The sequence below is a fragment of the Ischnura elegans genome, chromosome 3, assembly GCF_921293095.1.
Source record: "Ischnura elegans chromosome 3, ioIscEleg1.1, whole genome shotgun sequence".
Classification (NCBI taxonomy): domain Eukaryota; kingdom Metazoa; phylum Arthropoda; class Insecta; order Odonata; family Coenagrionidae; genus Ischnura; species Ischnura elegans.
Genome location: NC_060248.1, coordinates 82,155,946 through 82,179,827, shown reverse-complemented (window position 1 = coordinate 82,179,827; position 23,882 = coordinate 82,155,946). Strand labels below are relative to the sequence as shown.

General features: G+C 36.2%; 2 protein-coding genes across 5 annotated transcripts; one reads left to right on the top strand and one right to left on the bottom strand.

The window, feature by feature from the left end:
• The first annotated feature begins 1,170 nt into the window (after positions 1–1,170).
• LOC124156066 (transcription initiation factor TFIID subunit 6) lies at positions 1,171–15,229 on the top strand. Of its 2 annotated transcripts, none has more exons than XM_046530375.1 (12): positions 1,171–1,412; positions 1,503–1,589; positions 1,797–1,950; positions 2,976–3,138; positions 3,363–3,498; positions 3,812–3,991; positions 4,961–5,195; positions 5,692–5,840; positions 6,818–6,980; positions 13,307–13,494; positions 13,739–14,035; positions 14,812–15,229. In XM_046530375.1, the coding sequence occupies exons 1-12, from the start codon at positions 1,266–1,268 to the stop codon at positions 14,938–14,940; spliced, it is 2,028 nt and encodes a 675-aa protein (XP_046386331.1). In that variant the 5' UTR covers positions 1,171–1,265; the 3' UTR covers positions 14,941–15,229. The 2 variants fall into 2 exon arrangements, with proteins under 2 accessions (XP_046386331.1, XP_046386330.1); XM_046530374.1 differs by having other exon boundaries at positions 1,172–1,412; positions 13,271–13,494.
• On the bottom strand, positions 14,048–23,850 carry LOC124156068 (NAD-dependent protein deacylase sirtuin-5, mitochondrial-like). Of its 3 annotated transcripts, none has more exons than XM_046530378.1 (6): positions 23,331–23,850; positions 22,262–22,476; positions 22,048–22,184; positions 20,472–20,622; positions 18,680–18,771; positions 14,048–14,191 (listed from the first exon to the last, which is right to left on the bottom strand). In XM_046530378.1, the coding sequence occupies exons 1-5, from the start codon at positions 23,658–23,660 to the stop codon at positions 18,717–18,719; spliced, it is 888 nt and encodes a 295-aa protein (XP_046386334.1). In that variant the 5' UTR covers positions 23,661–23,850; the 3' UTR covers positions 14,048–14,191; positions 18,680–18,716. The 3 variants fall into 3 exon arrangements, with proteins under 3 accessions (XP_046386334.1, XP_046386335.1, XP_046386333.1); XM_046530379.1 differs by lacking the exon at positions 14,048–14,191 and adding an exon at positions 14,207–14,647; XM_046530377.1 differs by lacking the exon at positions 14,048–14,191 and adding an exon at positions 17,025–17,902 and having other exon boundaries at positions 23,331–23,849.
• Between the last annotated feature and the right edge of the window lie 32 nt (positions 23,851–23,882).

Genomic DNA, 23,882 nt, shown 5'->3' with positions numbered 1-23,882 from the left:
AAAAACTTCATTTGTTAAAGAAATCTTTTCTAAATTCATGATTTTTCAGTATTTGGTTTTCTTTTATATGAAGGGAAGTAATTGCATTTTTATATTTTAGAGCCTCTCCCTTGGTATGCCACTGCGGGATGAAGGCCGGGACGAGGGGAGGTATTTTCACAATTTCTCATGTTCAGCGGCAATTTCAACAAAAAAAATTATTTTGGCTGAAGAAGACATGAGACTATACCATTATTATAAAATGCCAAGACATAAAATAAGTTTGATATGCTGTATCCATACAGCTGGTTCTAGACATTTTTCCAGTGTAAGCAAACAACATTTAGGCCGCTCCCCTTAAAAATGATCTGAGAGGTACAATATTAGCACTGAACATTGGAGTGCTTAGGCCCTTTTGCTTGGTACCCTACACAGCCGTGTACTTTGCTTATCACTTAAAACGGCCCAGTGTATCCAGCTGTATGGCATCATTTTGATCCTGTCTTCAGTGATTGTTTACTGAGTGAAGACACTTTAGTGCTACTGGAAATAATGGCTGAAAAATTTTCAGGCATCTGAGTTTCTTTTCAATCTGGCCAGTGCTTGAAATGATTGCTCTGGCCAAGATAATAATTCATCTTCTTTGTTGGAAACATGTTACTATAATGTCTGTAAGCATAACAGTGGTGCCTTTTTAGTAAATTGCTTGTATAAATCTTGAATGTGAATTATTTCCTCAATTGATAAAATACTTTGAATTTTAAAACAATCTATCAGAATATTCTGTCAATGATACGGAAAATCTTATCCAAATGTGTTGACAATATATATCCTGGGTTCATTTTGCAAAATTTATCTCTTACAAAAGTCACATGTTTTCACATGTATGTGCTGCCAAAGTTGAACTAATTTTTATTTATGGCTATCTTTATGTGAAAATTTCTTTGATTTTTTTCTTAGTGAAACATATGAAATTGATGTTTTAGCGGGGCTTTTGTACTTCTTCCTCCGCTTTCGTGCAGTAAAGGAAAGATGATAAGGAATACTTATTTCATTACCGTTTCAAAGTTCCCACGACTAGATATTATCCTTGAGTGTAGGCAAGGTTATATGTTAGTACCAGCCATGCCACGATGGCGCTAGCAACGAAGGTATCACTTTTAACGAGTCCCTTCTTTGATACAATTTCTTGTGATGTTTCATGTTGTTTATATGTGATGCAGGTCAGAACTGAGTGACTGACGCTACCAGCTTAACTTCAATGTTTTCCTTCCAAAGTGGCTAAAATGGGTGAAAATGATTTGATTGGAACTAATTTATCGTTAGAGTCTATGAAGGTAATTGCAGAAAGTATAGGAATTGCAAACTTACCGGATGAAGCTGCGAAAGAATTAGCCGACGATGTGTCTTACAGATTGAAGAGGGTCATACAGGTAATTTGAATTTTATTGATCCTTTCGCGGTATTCTTCATTGTTTACTTTTTCAAAGTAAATGTTTTATGAGTTGATATTGTTTGAAAAGGATGCTGCGAAGTTCATGCATCACGGAAAGCGACAGAAGCTAACCACAGCTGATGTGGATAATTCGCTGAAAATAAAAAATATTGAGGTAAGTGCCGTTTAAGAACAGTAGCATTTGCTCAAGTAGATGTAGTACAAATTGTGGATGCTATTGGTGGAGCTAATATGACTACAACAGAATGTTTAAAAAATAGGAGCAAAGATAGCGTGTCTTTGATAGTAAGTTGTGTAGAATCTCTTAATTTTGTTTTAACACAATGCCGGGAAGATTCTATTTGTTCAATTGTTTCTCCAGCCATTGTATGGTTTTAATGCAAAAGACCATATACCATTCCGGTTTGCCTCTGGAGGAGGGAGAGAGCTGCATTTCAATGACGAGAAGGAGATTGATCTGAATGAAGTTGCAAATGCTGCCTTGCCAAAACTACCATTGGATGTCACTCTAAGAGGTAAATCAAAATTGAAACATATTTTCTAAGTTTCTTGTTATTAAGATTCACCTTGCCAAGAGATGAGCAGGAGAGATGTGGAAGATGGGTCATCCGTTTTTATCAAGTCCTTTCACGTCTAGAAAGCTGTAATGCTCATTATGTTTGTTAATTGTGTATCAAGGAAAAAGCTCAGGGGATGAAAGTAAGGGAGAGCGGCATTTCATGGTTCTTGGATAAGTTTTTCTATTACGATCACTAATGTATGGCTTTCATTCACAATTATTGTCTTATATAACAGTAAATTAAAATTGAAACACCATTTGCTTGTTGGAAAATGAGTTTGAGTCAGAAAATTCATTACTGACCATGTTTTCGACTCATAATATGTCATTATAAAGGTAAAAATTCTCAAAATTCCTTCCCTTAAATCAGAAAAGTTAAGGCCACGAAAAGTGAGGTCTTGTTTTAACAGATGGCTAGGGGAAGGAGATGCATTGAAAAAGGAAGGCCATCTTAACACACAAAGACAATAGTGATGTGAATTCAAAGAGCTAAAATCAAAGAGTTAAATATGTTTTGAACCATGATGAATTCATTAGTGGTGGAGGTCCATTGAAGAAAATGTCATTCATCCAATTAGCATGAAAAGTCTTCCTAGCTTTGATTATTTTTTTACTGCTCAAGAAAACCCAATTTTTTCTTTTGTTTTCTATGGGTAAAATTTCCACACCAAAGGTATTGTGCGATTTCATTCCATTAGGGAATATAGATGCTTGCTCATTAATTCCTACACATTTAGCACATTCTTTACATGTGATAGAAAACGTCCATTTCATTTGGCCAGTAGACCTAGAGTTACAATAACTTCAATGGAATAAGTATGTGTTGCTTTTGTTCATATTTTTTAAAATTTGGTTATTTTAGTTCTTAAAGTACAGAGAGTTATGACCCTAAACTCTGTATAGACTGCCATAAATTAGACCTATATTTTGTAAATTTATTGCATAATGATGCCTCTTGTTTCATTTTTATTCATTGTCTAGCTCACTGGTTAAGCATTGAAGGTGTTCAGCCAACAATACCTGAAAATCCTTCTCCAATATCTAAGGAGCAACTCAAGCTTGAAGGCATTGATCCAGCTACTAAACTTGGGAAAGCTGCGAAAAATGATAGAGCAGATTCTGTTCCTGGAAAGCCAACCACTGGGTAAGTTTTTGCTTAAGAATTTTGTGAACAATTTTATGAAATGATTGGAATAGTAGCATTACTACTTGCTTGGGATTCCAAATTAAAGTAACTTTACCCTTTAACTTACCCCTTTAACGACCCTTTCGGGTCGTTATATTTCATTATCCCTTGAGTGCTTGTGTATGATTTTATTGCATGAATCTTAGCCTCATAAAGTTAGGAATTTTTGTATTTTCTTGCAGGAGAGCTCAGAAACTCAGAAATGTGGAAACAGTCATGGTAAAACAATTAGCTACTCACGAGTTATCTGTGGAGCAACAGTTATATTATAAGGAAATCACAGAAGCATGTGTTGGTTCTGATGAAGGGAGACGGGCAGTAAGTATTCTTTTGAAGTTAGTACATATTTTAAGGTTAGTATTATTTGGAGAAGTCTGTGATCAATCTATTGTCTATAGCATATAAAATATATTGAGGGAAGGAGCACAATTCAATGAACTTGTAAAATGAAGTTATTTTGGTTGGTTAGTATAACATGTACATTTCTTGTATTATATAGAAGCTCTAACCAATGAGATGATCACTGATACAAATGATTATGAATAAAAAATTACAAATGTTTTACAATTTGTTGGTGATTGAAGCTTTTACATTGGTAGTATTAACAATTGAAAATAATATAATTTTTCAGGAAGCATTGCAGAGTTTGGCTTCTGATCCTGGTCTTCATGAAATGCTTCCAAGAATGAGTACATTTATTGCAGAAGGTGTCAGAGTTAATGTTGTTCAAAGCAATCTAGCTTTACTAATTTATCTGATGAGGATGGTGAAGGCCCTGCTTGACAACCACTCTTTATACTTGGAGAAATATGTAAGTTAGTGGTTTGCGTCTTCGCCATGTTTTAGTGTACATAATTGAAGTCTCGGGCATTGGCTAAGTTTTCTAAAGATGAAATATCCACAAACATCTGAAGCCCTTTCTCTCCTGAAAATATTTTTTTTTCTATAGTAAGTTCCAAATAAATTCTGTAAACATTGTGGACAACTCTCATGATACTATATGTGTGCAAGAACTTTTATTTTTTCTCATTTTCCTTTAAATTTCACCTTCGGTTATTATCTGGTTGTTGCACTCTAATCTACAATTATATATTCCAAAGTTATCCTTATTGAACCTTCTTTAGCATGTGTCCCTGTGCTCTCCCACAGCTATGAGTGACAGTCTAGTGTCTAGGAAGTCACAGCAAATATGTATTTGGTAAATCGTTGGAATGAAGTTCGTTTTAAAGAAGGCATTGCAATGAAACCTTGATAGATGGTAGCACACTGTATTAGTGTCAACTGTTGAGCAAGAAATGGTATGCATAGGCTAGCTAGTAGAGGGAAAATTTCGGAAAAAAATCAATACTACAATGATTTGGACTCAACATTGAGAAGTATCTGGAATTTTTTGTGCTGAGGTGTACTAGACGGTGAAATGTGAAAGTTTAAAGTAATAATTAGTGTATGCTCAGCATAAACAGTACTCACAACAGCTTGGAAATCAATTTTGTACTGCATCAAGGGCTCATTGTATCCTAAGGTGAAGGTTGAAGTCCCTCGATTACTATTGCTGTCTTAACTTTCCCTTTTTCTTTGTCTGTGCTATGCGAAGGAGCATATGTATGTACAACATAACATAATAATCAATGATTTTGCTAATTCAATTATACAAAAATGTTATTTATATAAATGTGTTTATATGGGTTAATATAATAATTGTGCTAATATTCATAGTTTTTTTACTTCATTGGGAGTGTATTTATTTCTTACCATCTCTAATGTGATCAATGCTTTTCAGCTTCATGAGCTTATTCCTTCAGTGGCTACATGCATAGTGAGCCGTCAGCTTTGCATGAGGCCAGAAATGGATAACCATTGGGCTCTCCGTGACTTTGCATCCCGCCTAATGGCTCAAATTTGTAAAAATTTCAACACTTCAACAAATAATATACAGACAAGAGTCACAAGGATGTTCAGTCGAGCATTGCAAGGAGATAAAATGCCTCTTGCATCGTTGTATGGAGCTTTGGAGGGTGAGTGACATTTAACTTCCTTTATCTTTGAAATTTAGGGAACATTCTATGAAGTAATGAGGTAACAGTTCTATCATAATGAATCTAATATCTTTAAATTTCTAATTTTCTGCCTTGCTACTACATAAGTATTCTCTTTGGTGTGTATTTAATCTCATGCTGATTTTTTGCCCTTGTACTTTACATGTCTTCAATTTGTGGTAGAACTTGAGCTATTGGTTTAATTTTTATTTGACTTTAGGGTTTATCAAATCAATAAGGCATGTTTATGTCCATATCAGAGTCAATAATAATAAAATAATCATTGCCTATTCATTTTCTTTTTTGTAACTGAATTTCATTTTTGGTACATTGTTTGAAGTAATGTGGATAGCCACCGATTGTTTCCTTTTTGAAGATGACAACTTAAGATATGTGAATATTATATGTAATCCTTGCTTAAGGATCTATATGTACATGCATTTTGAGGGAAACATTATTTCTCTTCCTGTCACAGGACTTGCTGAGTTGGGTCCGGAAGTGATGAAAGCATTCATTGTACCGAAGCTGAAATCTGTCTCAGAAAGACTGGAGACTTGCTTAGAGGGTCCCCTCCTCAGTAATGTGGACAAAATTGCTGCAGGACACGTGAAACATCTCCTTGTGGTAACATATACACTTCTTATTTGATCATAATATGGTTATGTTTTTTTGTGGACTATTCATTATTATGGCTGTGTGAATGGGGATATTTTAGCCGAGTGAGATTGATCATCAAATCGATAAAAAAATCTTGAATTTTGATCAAGATGCATACTTGAGATTCAAGATTTTCATCCTCACTAGAGATCTTTTCCTCTGAAGTGCTGGGCACTTCTATTTCTCTGTAAAAAATATTCTATCTGTACCAAAATTTTGCCATTTATTTATGGTTCAATAAGGGCCTGGACAGTTTCAGTATTTGATGTTAAAAAATTTATGGGTATGAAATACATTTGAATATATATATATGAACTGCTATGGAAAGAGAGAAACCTTGCATCGACATTAGTAGACTCCTAATAAAAGGTGCCAAGGGGACCATGGCTTTACATCAAATATAACGGATGGAGTGCTGCATTTGAAGTGCCCTCTTGAAGACGCTCAAGCAGGGATCGGGCTGCCACTAAAAAATCTCTTCCACCCTCTCCATACTATCATCCTATGAATTACTGAAACCGCGCTATTCTTTTATGCCCTGTACATATATCATCCATGTATTTTTGGTAACTCGTAGAATAATAAGGAAAAATTATGATGAACATATTTTCATATGGATGGTGATCATTGGGCATTGAAGGGGATTGGTGGAAGAAAAAAATGGTTAGAATGGAAATTACTGTTCAATATTCGATAAGACTCTGTGAGGTCAATGTATTGTAATTGTGCAGAGTCATGCAGTAAATTGTTGGACCATTGTATTGTGGATTTAAACCAAGTGATTTTCACTATGAATATGTCTAACTTCAATAAAGTGAAGCTTGAATTAATCAGTTTTTTTCAAACCAATTTCTTACTTTTACATATGACCAAAGTTGTCAGTCAATAATATAAATGGCATACAGAAAAAAATGATTAATATGAATGCATTTACTTCATGACAGAAAGTCTTACCCCCGTTATTGAAAGTAATGCGTCAACCTCCTGATCTTGTGGAAGAGTACAAGGCTGAATTTGGATATTTGGGCCCAGCTCTACATGCAGCAGTAGTGAAGGCCCGGTCGCAACCACCACCCCCATCTTCTTCATCAGTCAGTGGCTCCTCTGGTATGTCTATCACCCATCCAGTGTGCACAGGGCCAGTGAATTCTATTGTAATCTAAACCCCTAGCTCTCAAAGGAGTTTTTTTTAAATGTTTTTACAAATTACACCATTCATTTCTTCAACGAGGAATGCATCTTTAATATCTGATAAGGATGATATTTTCTATGAAATGTTGAGTTTTAATTGTGTACTCTTTATTTTATAGAGACTTTTATCTGATTGTTTGCTTTCATTTATTGTTAAGGCCTGGTTACACGGTGCATTAACCCGTACGGGTTAATGTATGAATGCGTGTCTGTTTGCATGTCTGAATTCATGGACGTTTGCGTGAACGAGGAGCATGAATGAGCGGTTACACGGTACATGCGTTCGCACAAGTTTTCACACATTTTCTCGTAACGCGAGGCATTTAGTTTTTGTTTATTCCCTTTACAGTGTGCAAAATTTAAATGTGAAAACAGTATCATTAGGTAGGAAGCAGACGATACCTACCAGAAAATAATTCCCTTTTCGTTGTTTCATGTAGGACCAGGAAATTTCACATACTGGTAATATATTTGCGCTGCCGTGTAAACAGTGGTTTTCATTGTAGTTGCCGAAGTTATTTCATTTCGTGCCAGTAATATTTATTTATATTTAATATTTATCGTTATCGCTCGCTTAATGCTATATCTCAATAGTACTCTATTTATTTCAAACCATTATCAAAGTTAATACTTAGGCTGAAAATTTGTAGACGCATCTTGTTTTTAAGCCGTGTTTACTTGACATTTTTCTGTCATCTGTTTCACTGAGTGTAGATGATGTATGAGAGTAGATATTTTTAATACTTTGTTCTACTTTTGTCCGGGACGGTTATAAAGTTAAGAAGATATTTGCTGTTGATGGAAAAGATGTTGGTTTAGAGGTCTTGTCGATTTATGAACTTGCGTAATGTGAGTCGTATTTTTGTGGTGAGCCAGCGCATTCCCACCTCGGACGTATAAAAGGTAGAATTGTCATTAATTCGTAAGATATAAATTATGTTTAAATGTGTTCTATAAGTCGTATGATAGCCGTTGTATTTCACAAATGTCGCGTTGAAAACTCTGTGACAACCTCATCGATTGTTTTGTTCCGGCATAATACAACCAATAAGATACCATAGGCATAAACTTGGTATGTCCGGCATACATACAGGGATAATCTATGCGAATATTAGTGTAGATGCAAATGGTGAGTTTGTGGTAGGATTCAAGCACTTACGATACAGTACAAATGAACAAATACGCGTAAAGAGTTACTGAATAGCCAAGACGGCCGTGGAATAGCCTTGCAGATGACAACTATATGTGTCGTTTCCCACCAGGTGGCTCTGTTATCAACTTGTGCGAATGCATGAACGAAATTAGAACAGGTTCTATTTTCCGTTCACGCGTTCATGCATTTGTACATTTTGGGGTGGTTACACGGTGAATTTTTCCGTTCATTCTCGCGTTCATACATTTAGACTTTAACCCGTACGGGTTAATGCACCGTGTAACCAGGCCTTTAGACTCTTACATTCCATCTAATTTTTAAATTTGTCCGTTCCTGAATTTTTCCAATTCACTTTGGAACTAATGCTGAAAGAAATACTCATGCATTCATTTTTTAATTTCCACCTGTGTCTCATATTATTTGGCCTTTTAGCTTATTTTTCATTGAACATCTCCGGCAAATGTTCTTTTATTAATTTCTTGATAAAATATTCGTGGAATAGAGGAAGATGCCCAAAAAATTCTAAAACTTCAAATTTTTGTATTTAATATCTCTCTTATATGTTCTTCTTTTAAAGATATACAAATAAAAAAGAGATACATATTTGTATCTGAATTTTGTGAAACATTTTTAGGATAAGTTTGTATGGCAGTTAAATTTATTTATTCATCATCCATTATTTGATGAAGCATATAGGTTTTCACGGAAATATGCCTTCATTGTGCTTCTTTACATATCAATGTGACCTCAAGTCTCATTCCATAAAAGGATAAAAATGCTCAAGATTTGAAAATAGCTCTAAGTAAAATATCAAAGAAGTTATTAATGATATTTTTTTCAAGGTTTTTTGCTTCCTTTCTTGAAATATGACAAAAAATTGTGTATTAACATCTTACCTTTCTTCTGACTATGAGCTAAGGATTCACTTTTTATGAAGCATGTCTCATGCTGGTGGTTAGCTTTGCCTGATTTTACCTGATAAGTAAGGAAACTGGTTTTTTGAATGCTACTCTTGTGTAAAAATTTGCCAACCTAACATATTCCTATTTTCCTGATTAGGGAGTAAAGACTGAAGGGTAGTGATTTTCTTTTATAAATACATATGTATAGATTTCTCTAATAAGCTTTTTCGAAAAGCATGACTTAACGAGGTATTGATTGTTATTCAGTGTGAGCTAAATTGCATGCGGATCCAGATTTTATGTTTATTTTTCATGATGCACCATTCAGCGTACCATTCATGTTTTTGTTTTTACATTTTTTCTGTGTTGGATGCCATAATTGTCTGAATATAAGCCCTAATTTTTACAAAATATCAGCCAAAGTCAGTGTTGCAGGACTATTTTTGCGCACTACTGAGGTTCATTATGTACATGCATCCAAAAAAATGGGAAGATTATTGGAAAATAATGCGTAGATGTGTAGGAATATAATGTTGCCTAATAATAAAAAAACCTTAAGTGTTTTCAAAATAAATGCAATTGGACTAAGTGATAATTATGTAACTGATACTAATACGTATTTGTATTTCACAAATATTGGTAAAGACTAGTCCATAGCTCTGTCTTATGTAATAACTTCTCCGTTTCCGATGCAGACTTGGTAAAAAATAATAAGCAATATTGTAAATGAAGTACGTGAAGCACTTTAGTGAGGAGGAATATAATGAGATAGTATATTTAATAATAATTAAGTTGAGCTAGTAATTGGTTTGAATGAAAATTTGTAATATTTCTATTGCCGTGTAAAGAGGAGTGAAATTCGTATGAATGATCATCAGAAAAAATTCCCCTTTCCTGGGCCGCTGTGCAGACCACAATTCTATACAGGTTTGTGGTTTCCCATGGCAACTGTACCGAGGCTTATGGTACTATGCAGATGTTAGCCCCATGAGATCCATCCAAAATGTCAACGTGATGCAAGAAAGGACTTCCATGAAGCCACTAGCCTGTGCTAAAGCCATGCATGGTGGTGATGTGAAATACAGTAGAGCCCGCTTATAATGAAGTGGAAGCTGTTCCTAATCGAAAAAGGCCTTTTTGCCATGTAAAAAATTCTGCTGTTAATGAATGCATACTGAAATTAGTCCCACTCATGACGTAGTTGGTCTTGCAGCAATATGTATTTTATATTTTCATCTTCTTCTGAGCTGCTATTAAACATAATGGCAATGTTATATTTGTTTTAAGACAGTTACTGCTCTAACAACATCTAATTATTTTTACAAGGACATTTACGCTTAATCCGAAGGGTAAGATTTTCGTGGAGGGTACATTATTGAAGGAGGGTCAGTTTACCAGGAAACGTTTCTGATTGGGTTGGTTCTTAAAAAATGCCACACCATGATTTGCCTCCATGACGTGATTGTTAACTCTATCCTACCGACAGCTACAATCGGAAAATGTTTTCAATGCTGCGAGTAGCATGAGAATATTTTAAACCTCTCTGTACAGATGTCTTTTTTGGGGTAGAGTTACCTTGGTATTTTCGTCCCTCAGATTTGGGCGCCTGTCCCTTACCCCAGCCACTGGCCCACACCCTCTAACCTTATCACAGCTCGAATCCATGGTCAACTTATTGCATTATCAGTGTTTTTTTACCTGAACATTGTATTTGATTTTCAATAATTTACTCTTTGAAAAGAATTACCAACATGTTTTTAAGCATTGTGGAATTTTAAATGGGTTTCTAGCTCTTAGCTTTTCTCCCACTCTCCGTACTTCCCAGAAGTTCGTTATTTTGAACTCTAAAATTTCATTTAGAAATTGCTTATGCACAGAACAAAATGAAGAATTCATTTCAATGCATAAAAAATTATAATATGCAACAAAATATGTCATTAAAAAAACTATTGACTATATAACCACTTCGCAACTGATTCCTGCGGTGAGGATGATCATAAATGAGTAGGAGGGTTGGGCTTAATTGTTGGGGAGTGGCCCTTAGCTCTTGCTAAGCTGGTCACTGGCTGGGCCTGAATGCATTCAACATTAGCTACTGCAGCGGTCACTTCCCTTCCCTTGTGTTGGCTATGACTGATATCAGGTTGTTTGCATTGAAAAATCTGCAACAGGTAAACTCGACATCAGGCCTTCTATGCATGAAATTGCCTGTCGGCTCCACCAGACTTCCGGCACGAAAGAGTTTAAGACATTTGGTATTGAAGGGTTCTTGAATAGCTAGGGCACTTGTCACTTAGGTGGAACTTAAATCAGAATCTTTGCAGTTGGTTATATATAATTGGAATTAAAAATTCAGTTAATATGTGTGAATAAACTTCATAATTTATATCCAGTTATGCCTCAAGGTGAAAGTATTGCCATCCCTTGCTCCCAAGGTAGGTTTTGTCATCCTTGTTCGTGGAAATGTCAACTTTTTAAACAATGGGATATTGTTTTCTTAAATTGCCACTTTGGCAAGTGTTCAATTCCATTCAAAGAAGAATTTGTGAAGTCAAATCTCATTTAAACATGATCTATTTATAATGTTGATTTAGTATAGATTGGCTGGAAATAAATGTTTGTTTCTTGTGACACTTGCATTTCAGCATGTCATCATCAGTAATTGCCATGTATATCCATATTTTTAACTCTTGCTTTTGTTTTTACTTGTAAGAGAAAGCCTTTCTTTCTGAAATTGATTTTTCAGGCACAATCAGGTCTTATTCTGATGAGGTTGCACTGTATGTCTATATTTTGGCTCTTAGGACTTTCACAATATATCAAACAGCGGTTGAATATGAGCACATGATTATGCACCTTCCCTTGGCTTGTTTGTGGTTAAGCTGCTATTTTGATTTGTTTAACGAACATGTGCTTATACATATATCTCTTTCTATTCTGGCAATCCATCCCATTACCTGATGTCTGCTTTCTTTCAGAAAATCCTGGGTGCTTTTAGTGACCGTGTAATTGATTACATGCATGTGAATACTAATTACTCCTAGGTCTCCCTTTTTCACATTGCTTAAGAATCCTTTAGGGCTTGGTTACACAATACATTAACACGTTTAATGTCTATTAGCATAAATGCCAGGATGAATGTTAAAATGCTACATGTAACTGTCCAAAATACACAAATTCATGAACAGAAAATTAATCACATTGATCAGGGATGGACGAATCATGCATTTTTTTCGGATCCGGATCAGGTACTTGATTCCAGACACGAAACAAAAAAAAAGTCAGGCACAGGCTGATTGAGGGCCGAATGTGGTTTTCTGAAATCTGCAATGTAGTTACTTTTGACATGATTATTATCCTACGATGCTGAGATTCCCCCAATGATTATTTAATCTCTTGAGAAGAGTCCTACTGTGTGCCCATAGTATTTTGCTTTAAAATTTTCCACGGCTGAAATTCTGTTGAATAGCGTCTAAGATTAACCCTAGAGATTTTAAACAAAATGGTTTATAAGTAGGACAAGCGTAGTAGTGCAATGGAGCATGGGAAGAGAGGATCAGAACTTTTTCCACTCTCTCTTACGGGACACTGCATTCACTGAAGCATTAATTTTAAATTTCGGGTCCAGATCCTATGTCGAATTTGGATCCGAGGTATCCGATCCGACCATCCCTAACATTAATGCATTTGTTCATGTTCTGTTCTAGTACACCTTAAACGTTTATCCATTTAGTTATTAACTCATATTGTTTAATTAATTGTGCAACCGAGCCTATTGACGAGAGTGGTTGCCTCTTTGTGTTTCTAATTTTTGTTGTGGAAATTTTTCTGTATTATGCTACAATGTAAAAATAACATGATAGCCAGTAAATTTCACTGAGTGAATAATCTTTTACCTAGCCAGCCTTTGAGTTTCTAAGACAGTGATTAGGGAGGCCTTGGTTTGAAATAAACATTCTTTCAAGGTTTTGTTTTACCTCTGCACATGAACTATCTGCAACCCTAATATCACCTTGTATGTATGCATGAGCTTAATGGGATAGGGCTCTCATTAACCAAAGATGCTTCTCTCTGGGAACTATGGTTTGCCCTCTTCTATTAAGCTGTCTTTCTCCAACTACTCACAAAATTTTCCATCTGGTTTTAACTAGCTATCAAGCAAATCAGTAAACTGCCTGGGTTTTCAGTCGGGGGCTCAGCAAACCAGCAGGTGCAGCCACAGGCAACAAGAACAATTGTGGTTGGGGGTGCAGCAGGTGGCGTGACTGGTGGTGTAAATGCAGTGGTTGGGGGACCGGGTGCGAGGACAGTTCAAGCCCCAGGAGGATCTCAGAAGTATGTCATTGTTACGTCAAGGCCATCTACACCAAGTCAAGTAAGTGGAGTAATGACTAAGACATGTATAATGCAGGGCTATGTTATATGTATTTGAATTTATGCCATGCATCGGCTCAATGCACACATTCATACCTATGTTAATCACAGCCTTTACTGAAATAGTAATTATATTTATGAGGCATTAATCCAATATTTAGAATATTCAATTCACATAGAAAATGGTGACATGGATATTAAGGCCAGTGGTCCATGTTTCACTAAAAATAATATTTCTGATTTAGATACTTCAAGCTACCAACACAATGGGTCAGTCTCCAGGCACTGCTGTTATGAAGCTAGCTGGTGCTGGAACTAGCATCGTTGGAAGTGGCGCCACTCAAAAATCAGTAAGCATTGTAGGCTTGTCCAACTCTGGTCACTCCGTTACTCCTGCCTCATCGGTGCAATCAGGATCTTCTTCGACAGTGGTGATGTCTAATGCAGGGCAGCAATCAGTTGGGACACCAAAATTGGTGGTTGTTGGAATGGGTGGACAAAACCCTGCTAATATAACACCATCAACATCCACCGTTACTCAGGTGAGCCATTTTTATTGATCGATGAAGGATTTTGTTTTTTGTCCTGATCAGTGATCATTGTGAAATCATCTGAGGATTCCACTAAGTCAGCAATCTGGCTGCAGCTAATGCTTTGGTGGCTGACTCGAGCATCTTTTTTGGGGATAGTAATAGAACCTAAAAGGAGTGAGAGATTTAACATGTTCACTGAGGATAATGGGTTAGGGTGATGGCCATCAAACATTGGCAGTAATGCTACTATAAAGACTTGGTGAGAAACCTGAGGAGACCTCATTAGTTCTAGAGTTTATGCAAGTTCAGCCCAATATTGCTCATTCATATTTATTGGTAATGTAATGGGTACTATAGTATGTTTTTTATTTTCAGCTTGCTTTAAGCATAGCGTGAGAAATGCATGAATGGTCTCTTAATAAAAAAGCAAATGTTTCAGTTTGATTAGTTTTGAATATTACCTATTATGTAGTCATCATGATTTAAATTATTTCATTTTCATTGTCTTTTACAAGCGTAAAGAGATTGATTTTCTGAATTCTCAGGAACTTTCATGCGTGGGATCTAGGTTATGTATAGTAAATGCACTTAATGTTTGACTTAGCTGGGTTCAGACTCCATCTGCAAAAGAAAGGTTGTCAGTCCTCAATCTAGAGTGTAGTGTTAATTAATTTATTATTTTAAGGTAGTATGTGCGTAGTCAGTTTAAGAGGGAATAGAGGTAAATGTTTGTCTTTCTTTTTAGTGCCAAATGTATTATATAACACATTCTATTTATTTTGCAGGTTGGTCAGCCAGGCTCTGCAGTCTCAGTGAAATCTATGTTCTTATCCTCTCCATCAGTGGTAAAGGTGGAATCACAAGTTAAAAATGAAACAGAGGAACCAATGATGCAAGATCCGCCAAGTCAGTGAAGTGAATATTCATTTGATCACCACTAAGTTTTTCATTTTCATAACTATAAACATATGGTTTGAGAAAAGGCTGATAAGTGAAATAAGGATAGCAGTGGTGGTTGCTAGATAGAAAAAGACAAGTCAGCCATCAACTGTGATTCATGTGAGACTGAAGGTGAAATCATGAGGGGGAGGGTTTGGGGCTTGTGACTTCCTTCTCCTTTCATCATTGTCCATGTGCAATCTTATTCCCTAATTGGCCTGTATCACCGTGTTCATATCCATTAAAATCATGTTGTTGACTTTTTTTTGGACAATATTTGATTAAAAAATGAAACATTAGCACCTTAATCCTGTAAGTAGTCAGAAATTCTACAATAATTCTCATCAATCCCATGGAGAGATAGTCCTACACCAAGTCACATCATAGAAAGTTCTGCAATGAAGGTATTACAATAAATGATAAATTCTTGGGTAACACGTATGTACATCAGAACATCTGAAGGCTTTCTTTACTACATACTGTGCATAAACAAAGAAAAGGAGGGAGTTTGATGAATCCTAAATCCTTACACATTTCTCCTCTAACTAACCAGTAACTACACACACAATTTTTAATACAATTGGAAATTTATTGCAATATATCATATCTTAGAAAAAAACCAGAGGTCAACGTAAAAAAATTGATTTGATGCTAAGTTACATGGCTGGTTGCAGTTCTATACATATAAATTTTTCTTTAGTAGTAGGGTCCAAAGAATTCTATATTTATGCAAGAGAACCGTGATTCAATGAACACAGGTAAAATCACATTTTGTAATCAAGGACAGTTTTCTGCAGTCCAAATGAAATTTACAATCAGAAGTATAGGGAAACTTCATTATTAGGAAATTTCACATTCACGAATGAGGTCAGACAAGTCAGTTTTCATAAACATCAGAGAATGGTGATGAGTAGTCCAAAGAGTGCGAATAGGGGAAGAGACTTAAGGACGAATGCAAACACAGACCTCTGCTCTGCTGAAATTAGGAAACTGTTCCATACTGTGACTCCATGTTTGCTCAAAATTATCTCATGAATCTCTAAAAATTTATTCCATCAAGGATGCATACTTACTACTTGATCCTAATTTTGCTTTCCATTCTGATTGGAACTGAACTTCCAGTAGCCAATGAAAAATTTGCACCATAGGCATGGAGTGGTGAGCCGTTGCACTTCAGCAAAATTTGCTTCCAGTTACAGTCACCCAACTGCAATCCTTTTCAAATATCTTTGCTACTGGCCCAGTCATGCAAGCTCAGAATGTTTGGAGCGGCATTGCAACAGAAGGTTGGACCCACGACACCAGGAATGTGGGATAGAGAGAGAGAGAGATGGCATTGCCACATTTTCTCAAAAGACTTTCAGTGGATGGCAACAAAAGAGTGCCTAAAAAATCTCTTCCCACTTGGCAACGCAGCTAAATGATGAGGGCTGTGCAAGATTCTCGAGCACCCAAGAGTCTCGGTGGGTGATGAGAAGTCTTGAAGGGGCGAGACTTCTCAAGTCTAGTAAATACTCTCGACCCAGCCTTGCTGTGCCGAGAGTCTCGTCCCAACAATGCCAAGAAATGAAAGTCTTGTCTCAACGGTCGAGACAAGACTCACACAGCACTATGAATAATTCATGAAGCATATATGTACTATGGATGTCTGAAAGCGACTGAATTTCCCAGGGTCTAGGCTCTGCCTATCGCATATTGGTTGGTTTTCAGGAAAACTTGCGCTCTCAGCTCTCACATCCCAAAAATACTAGGGTCTGTCTTTATTGGTAAATATATTTGAAATGAACTCTAGTGCTAACTACACTGAATGACAGTCCAGATAACTCGGATCCCTCGATTTCCGGCCAAGTGCTTTAGCCAGTTAAGCTACCGAGGCGTCATTCTCCCCTTCAGTCAAGGCGAATGATTTTTCCTCTCTTGTTTTTCGCACAATTTGTGCATTGCGGGTGACTCCGTAAAAGTTATCACCGCGGCTAGTCCCGGTATACTTTAAGTCCAGATAATGATCCTTATCAGTGACCTCTGTGTCTTCTAATCCTTGGGCCATTTTCAAGTTGTATGCACTGTGACTTAGTGTGGGAAAAATACTAAAGTATGCATCCTGGGTAGACTGGTGATGTTAGATTAACAATAACCTCACGGCAGCCACATGATGGGATTTTAGACACTGCAAAAAAAAGTTTCACAATTTCACCGCAAAAGTCAGAGATGATTAAGGATTCCAAGTGGTGACTAATGATTTCATTCTGAAGAGAAGGAAAGCAAAACAATCGCCTAGATGGTTGTCTCTTGCATTCACATTGGTCTTGAGGAATTCGAGGCAGCCATTTCAAACTGTGTACAGTTGCCACACCTGCTCACTTGCATGACTGCGTGCCAGTTCCCTTTATGGGAGCTTTTATTTTTAAATATTAAATATAGAGATGGAGAACAATTGAGCCCCATGATCTTAGAACTGTCATGCATTAGTTGCTTCCTGGGCAATGTGTGATGAAACCGTAAGCTGTTGTCTCACAATTTAGTTTCTGACATCGCAAGGTCATTGACGAAACAAACTTCTTTCCTAGATCTGTGATCTAACACAGCCACTGGGGGTTAATTTTCAGAAGCCAGAGCTTAAGATCCCAAAATATGCTCAGTATTAGAAATATGCAAATACAAAATCATGGAAAATTTGGTAAAAAATAAAACTACATATGCATTAATGAATTTCAAGATTATGAAATCACTACTTCTTCGGTCTCTTGAATTTTGTTATATTGAGGTTCTACTGTATTTAGAATCCACACTTATGGAATGAGAAATGAATATATCCTTGTACTGATTTTGTGTGGATACCATGATTCTAATTTTGTGTTACATACTTAACGTTTTTCTTCAGGTATTCGCAGTGAAGGAGAATATAAATGAAAAAAATGTTGAGAGTAACACCTCCACCTAGAATGGAAATGGAATTAAAATCTTAGTAAAGTTCTTGCATATGCTTCTGGGAGTTTCCTATGTGATACTATGTATTATAACTTCTGTTACAAGTAGACAAAAGGACAACTCCCTGCAGATGAAATCAGTCTTGAATGCAAAACAAATATGTAATGAATTTCAAGCTCGAAGTTATACAAAACATCAAGGTAATCAGAGCTTTTTTAGTTAGCATATGAGGAATCATCAGGAAGGAGCAATAATCAAGCAATGATCAGAAATCTTGTACCTGAGAAAGATGAACGAACATGAACCAATAACCCAACCCTGACTAGAGATTTTGGCAACCTTTTCATCAACCAGGTATTTTACTGATTTACATTCAATAAAATGCAAAATGCCTTCCTCTAACACAATGTTTACTAATTGACTTAATATGTACCTGACTGGAACACTAGGAGCAACACTGTATATGTAGTGACTTGAAGAATTTTGTGTGCCATTGTGATAACTATTATAAAAAAGGAGAATTACAAAAGTAATTATTTAAATATGTAGTTATATCGTTGACAAATCTGATGTGATAATGAGGCACACATAAAGTTTAATTATTTTATATTTAATATACCAATGCACTATTTTTGCGAGGAAAATTCAATCTGAAGGTGCACACTATGGGCACAAAAGTGTGGATAGCACAAAAATTTAGAGTGATAAAGTTAGGGGCTGCCGGTATTTACATGAGAGAAATTACACACAAAATGGGCAAAAAGAAGTCAGCATTCACACACTTACTTTTAAATGATGCTATTTTTCTTCCTTTTTATCTATTTCAAGGGGCTAGTGCCACAGGTATTGATTTCCCACAGGGTCCTTCAAAGTGAAACCTGTAAATGTAAAGATTTCAAATCAGTTTAAGAAATTCAATGCAGCTAGAAAATCAGTACAAAGTGATTTCATCACTGAAGAAAATGCATGGATGAATCATCAAAAGGTTTTATGTTGTTTAACTCTGAGAAAAGCACTAAAAAAACCTATGACATTAATTTCACTACATACAAAGCTGTGTCTGCAGCACCCCTGACAACAAGGAATATGATTGGTGAGTAAACAAAATTTGTTTTAACTCTTTCTGGCCACAAATGGGATGGAACCCAAATATGGATACATATTTTTATTCATCCCAAGAAAAAACAAACAGGTGCTTACGTTGTCTTTCTTCTTGCAAATGACCTTCGAAGGGAGGACCATTTAGGTCTATTTCTATTTATTTACTCAAACGATTGATTCGAGAACTTCAATGTGATGATAACTGACTAAATATGAATTCATGAATCTGTACTTCACTAGCATAAAAAAATTAAAGGATAAAATACATTTCACATAGGTATAACCAACTGCAAAAATTCTGATTTAAATTCACCAATGACACAAGCCATTGCAGTGACGAGTGCCCTAGCTATCTAAGGACCCCAATGCAAAGAATTTGAATCTAACAGAGTACATAAATGCTTATGCCTCACACAGTGGCAGCTTGCCCATGAGGACTCTTGGATGCCGCCCCTCTCAAAGACTTCAAAAAGGAAAAAAATTAAGTACTCATTCAAATATAATTATACATCTAATTGACCAAAGTGTTTTTTCATAGGCATACATCGAAAATGTAGGAAAAACACACAAAAATAGTGCGAAAAGTTTGTATTTGTGGCCGTGGGGTGCTGGCCAGAACGTCCCAATTCGTCACCATGCCGTTATATGAAGAGTGGTAGTGGTGGGGGCTGCTGGTGCTATGACGCGTCTAAGCTTGTGCCTTATGGAAGTCCTGGGACGCCGCCCGAGCATGTGCAGAGCGACGTATCTAGTGAGTTGACATCGCCGCGCCGGCCGGCAGCATTATAATCTGGCATTGTTTGGTGCTGCAGTGTTGCAGAATACCTTGTTTTGGTGACCAGTTCACTTATTGTGTGTAAATTGTTTTATCGAATGAGTGATTGGTGTATGATGGTATTGGTAAATTGGCCTAGTTGTAGTTGAGTTATTCAAGTTAGTGATTGTTAGTGTTTTTTTTACGTGTTAAATGTGTCAATGTCATACCTAAGTCATTGCAAATATTTTATAGATTTTACAAAGAACTCAATATGATTGCAAAACGAACAACACGAGTGAACAACAAAAATGTAGGCGCTAAAACGTAGAGTTACGTATTTTTGTTTTTATTTGCAAAATATCACAACAAATATGCTTTTATTTTTCAAGATCCATACAATCGAGAGTGCGGACTAAGCCGATCCGCATGACCAAGTCTACTGTATATGGTATTTATTATTCAAGCTTTATTAGAAAAACGAGGTATTTTTGTTGAAAAAATGCGGAACATATGGCATCACAAATTTAATGCCTAGATTGCCTTAAAAACTCACTAAAATACAAAAAATATTAAAAAATTTTGACCCCCCCGGTGGAGTGTGCCCCCCCCCAGCATTTGACCCACTAGCCTCACATATAAACATGCAGAGAGCTCAAAGGGATAGATTGCAAATTTGAAAATCACCTAGATATGAATATGTACATGGAATCAATGACTCACTGAAAGTTGTCAGTAGCTGGGGTTGTTTCAAGATTGAACTCAGCCACAGGAACACCTCTCGCAGCCACTTGGGGAGCAAACATGGCAGCTGGATACACAATAGATGATGTGCCAACAACCAGACACAGGTCACAGGAATTCAAATGTCCAGCTGAAAAAAAACATCAACGCACCTTGCTCTGAGTTGCTAAATAGAGCTTTTACTAGTGATGGCTGATTAAGTAAAGTACTTTTCAAGAGATTGAAAATACGTGATCTGGTCCATGATTACCAACCTTTTGAGATCCAATCCCAGTCAGGCAGTATATTTCATGTTTATTATGAAGGAGAAGGGTTATAAATTCATAAGGAAAAGGTAGGCATTCATTTATAAGGTTACATCTATTGATTAATGAACTACATGCAAACTATTTTGGTGGACTATGGTGGAAAGTAAAAATAATTTATTCAGGAGAAACAAAAAACTAACACCTGATAATTTCATTTAGATAACTGGCAAGCAGAAAAGAAGAAATTACTTGTTAAATAACAACTAATATCAAGTGGAAAAGTGTGATGTTCAAGTCCAGTCATCACAAGTGCCGAGGGTTTTCAGTTTTCAGGTATGTACATGCAATTTAAATTTTGTACATCTAAAAGCATAAAAAGAATCGCTAAGTTTCCTAGCATTTATGAACAAAATTTAAGAAATTGAATTTAAAAAATTTGCACAAAAATGCAAGGGCTTGGCTTCCTGAAATTTTGTTATTCACGAACTACACCGAAGCTCGAGAAGCAGTTCTTAACTTCTTACAAGAAGCTGCTTTGAGAAGGGAATGCTAAAGTTCATCTCACAGATATGGAAATTCATCAAGCTTGAAAGCGACTACATCGAACAATAGCAGAATGTTCAAGGTTTCTTACCATGTAATATATATTGACAATGAATCTCAATGACTAGGGCAAAAAATTGGAGACCTTACTGATCATATGCCCCTTGTACTTTGGTTTGGTTATTGGAAAATCCAGAGATGTGCACTCCTCACCATTACCTCAAGAGAACTGATAAGTAAAGCTGTAAAAGCAATAGTAATTCAGCACTATGCACAATATAATTGTGTAAGTTTTCATCTTGTCTAAGAAGCCATCCTAAAATTATGTAGTTGGATAAGAAACATGATTTTCTAGTTTAAATTTTGGTTGACACTTTATTGAAATATTCATAACAACCTTTGACTCATAAATGTGAAGGCATATCAGTTCATATCTCTGTAAGTGGAACATCATTGTAAATTTATAAATCAAACTGAGACATAGATAAATTGTAAGTGAGGACTCGATGAAAGATGTAAATTTTTTCCCATCACCTAAAAATGCTTCCTTCTTGGAAGTGTTAATAAAAAAATAATTTTAACATATCAGTGCAATTGCTTCATGAATTATATTTAAGACAAAACTTTTGGCTTCTATTTCGAGTAGAATACTTCATGATTTATTTGGGGAGGCATCTTAAGGGGATGATATCTATGACTCTTGAAGTGCCCAAAAAATAATTCTAATATGCAATGAAAATATAGTGCTCAATGGGTATACTAACCAACTTCATCCAAAACATCTTCAAATAACGACTCCCCAAACCATACCACATGTGGACGGAGTAAACCTTTGCAGTTCCCACAGTGTGGAAGGTCTTCAACTTTAATGTCTGCAGAATTAGCATCAGGATCAGGGGCTCTGCCAAAAGGAGTGAGTGACAATTACTAAATTTTATCTGTCTTAAAAATTTAGAAACAAATTTAATGTGAACCTACCCTTTGTCTTTCAGTGCAGGACAAATAGGGCTGTCATTGTTGACTTCAACATTTCCACATTTAGTACATCGGGTTTTAAACAAGGATCCATGAATTTCTATGACATTCTGTGCTCCAGCTCTTTGGTGAAGGCCATCGATATTTTGAGTAATAATCGTAGCTTGTTTCCCTTCACTCAAATACCTCTTTTGAAATTCAGCAATTGCAATGTGAGCCTGTGAAATAATATAGCTTGAATGAAAAATTATCGTGATTAGTTGGCATTTAAGTTTTTCCCCAAACAAAAGTGAAGCCAATAATATGGATATAGCAACAGCTTGCGGCAGAAAAATGAAGAGATGACAGTGTACACTGTCAGATATATATTAAGGCAATCAGCATAAGTTTAGAAACTAATGATGAGATGAAGGCAATCATTACCCTGCCAAGGGTCCATTGATTCACAGAAAGGAACAACAAAGACTAAAATAGATGACATTATTCGATCATAAATTAGGTTACTTGTAATTGAGTATGTACACTGTAGAAATTGATTCTAATTGCAAATGAATGGGGTATGCCTCTATTTGAAGGGGATAGCATGTATTCAGGTAAATAATGTGAATTAGAAATTATAATATATATGATTGGAGTTCTAAACAGTAAAATGCCAACTTAAATTAGTTATGCAGCACGATTGCCTTACTTTCGACTAAGTATTCTTCCATAATCATAACTATTTTTCTCATCCTTTTCTCAAGTGCCTCAATAACCTGGTGGTCATTTAAAAATATCTTTCGTCAATCCCTAAAGCCATCGAGTCCGTAAATATCACGAAAAATTGTCGCGGTAATCTACCGAGAAACCTCCCAAACAATGCCACATTTTGTTTCCTACTCCTATGGACACCACTACACTAAGAGTGCACGGATAGCAATACAAATAAATCTCAATCCTGAAGGCCATGATCGTGAAAATATCAAAAACGGCCTTACTAGATTCCATAGCCTTTCAATTTTTTGGATATTAGAAACTAAAGCAGAAACACAATAGTGTTTTATCAATTTTTGAGGAAAAGCAGATGACTAACCGGATTAGGCTCCTTTGTCAAAACCAGCTCTCTCCTGTAATGGTAAAATTCCCAAACTAAAGAAGGATCTCTACTAAAAGCACCCGGTGTGGCCAAATTCGTGGCTTGATACTTTCTCCAAAACCCTCCATCTCCCCTAAAAGTGGGTACACCGGATTCAGCAGACACTCCAGCACCACTGAGAATAACCACATCCTTAGATTTTTGCAACCGTTGACGAAAAGCTCCCATATCAGATATTGGTCGGGAATTTGAAGCCATCGCTAAGTCGTCACACACTCTATGGTATCCTGCCAAAGAGTTGCGTACTCTAGTACCTATTCTAAACATTCGAATGAAAATAATAACACTCGCGTTGTCTTCAACTTAATGAAAGAGTAACGATACAAAAAAACAGTATTTTCGGAGTTTTGAATTAACTGCCATAGGCCACAGACTGTACTAATATCAATTATACTATCTGTTTAACTCAAAGTTCACGAGTGACGTCTTCGAATGCGGGTATTGTGATTCGAAAGTCGACATCGTCGACATACTTTTGGTTTTCGTTTT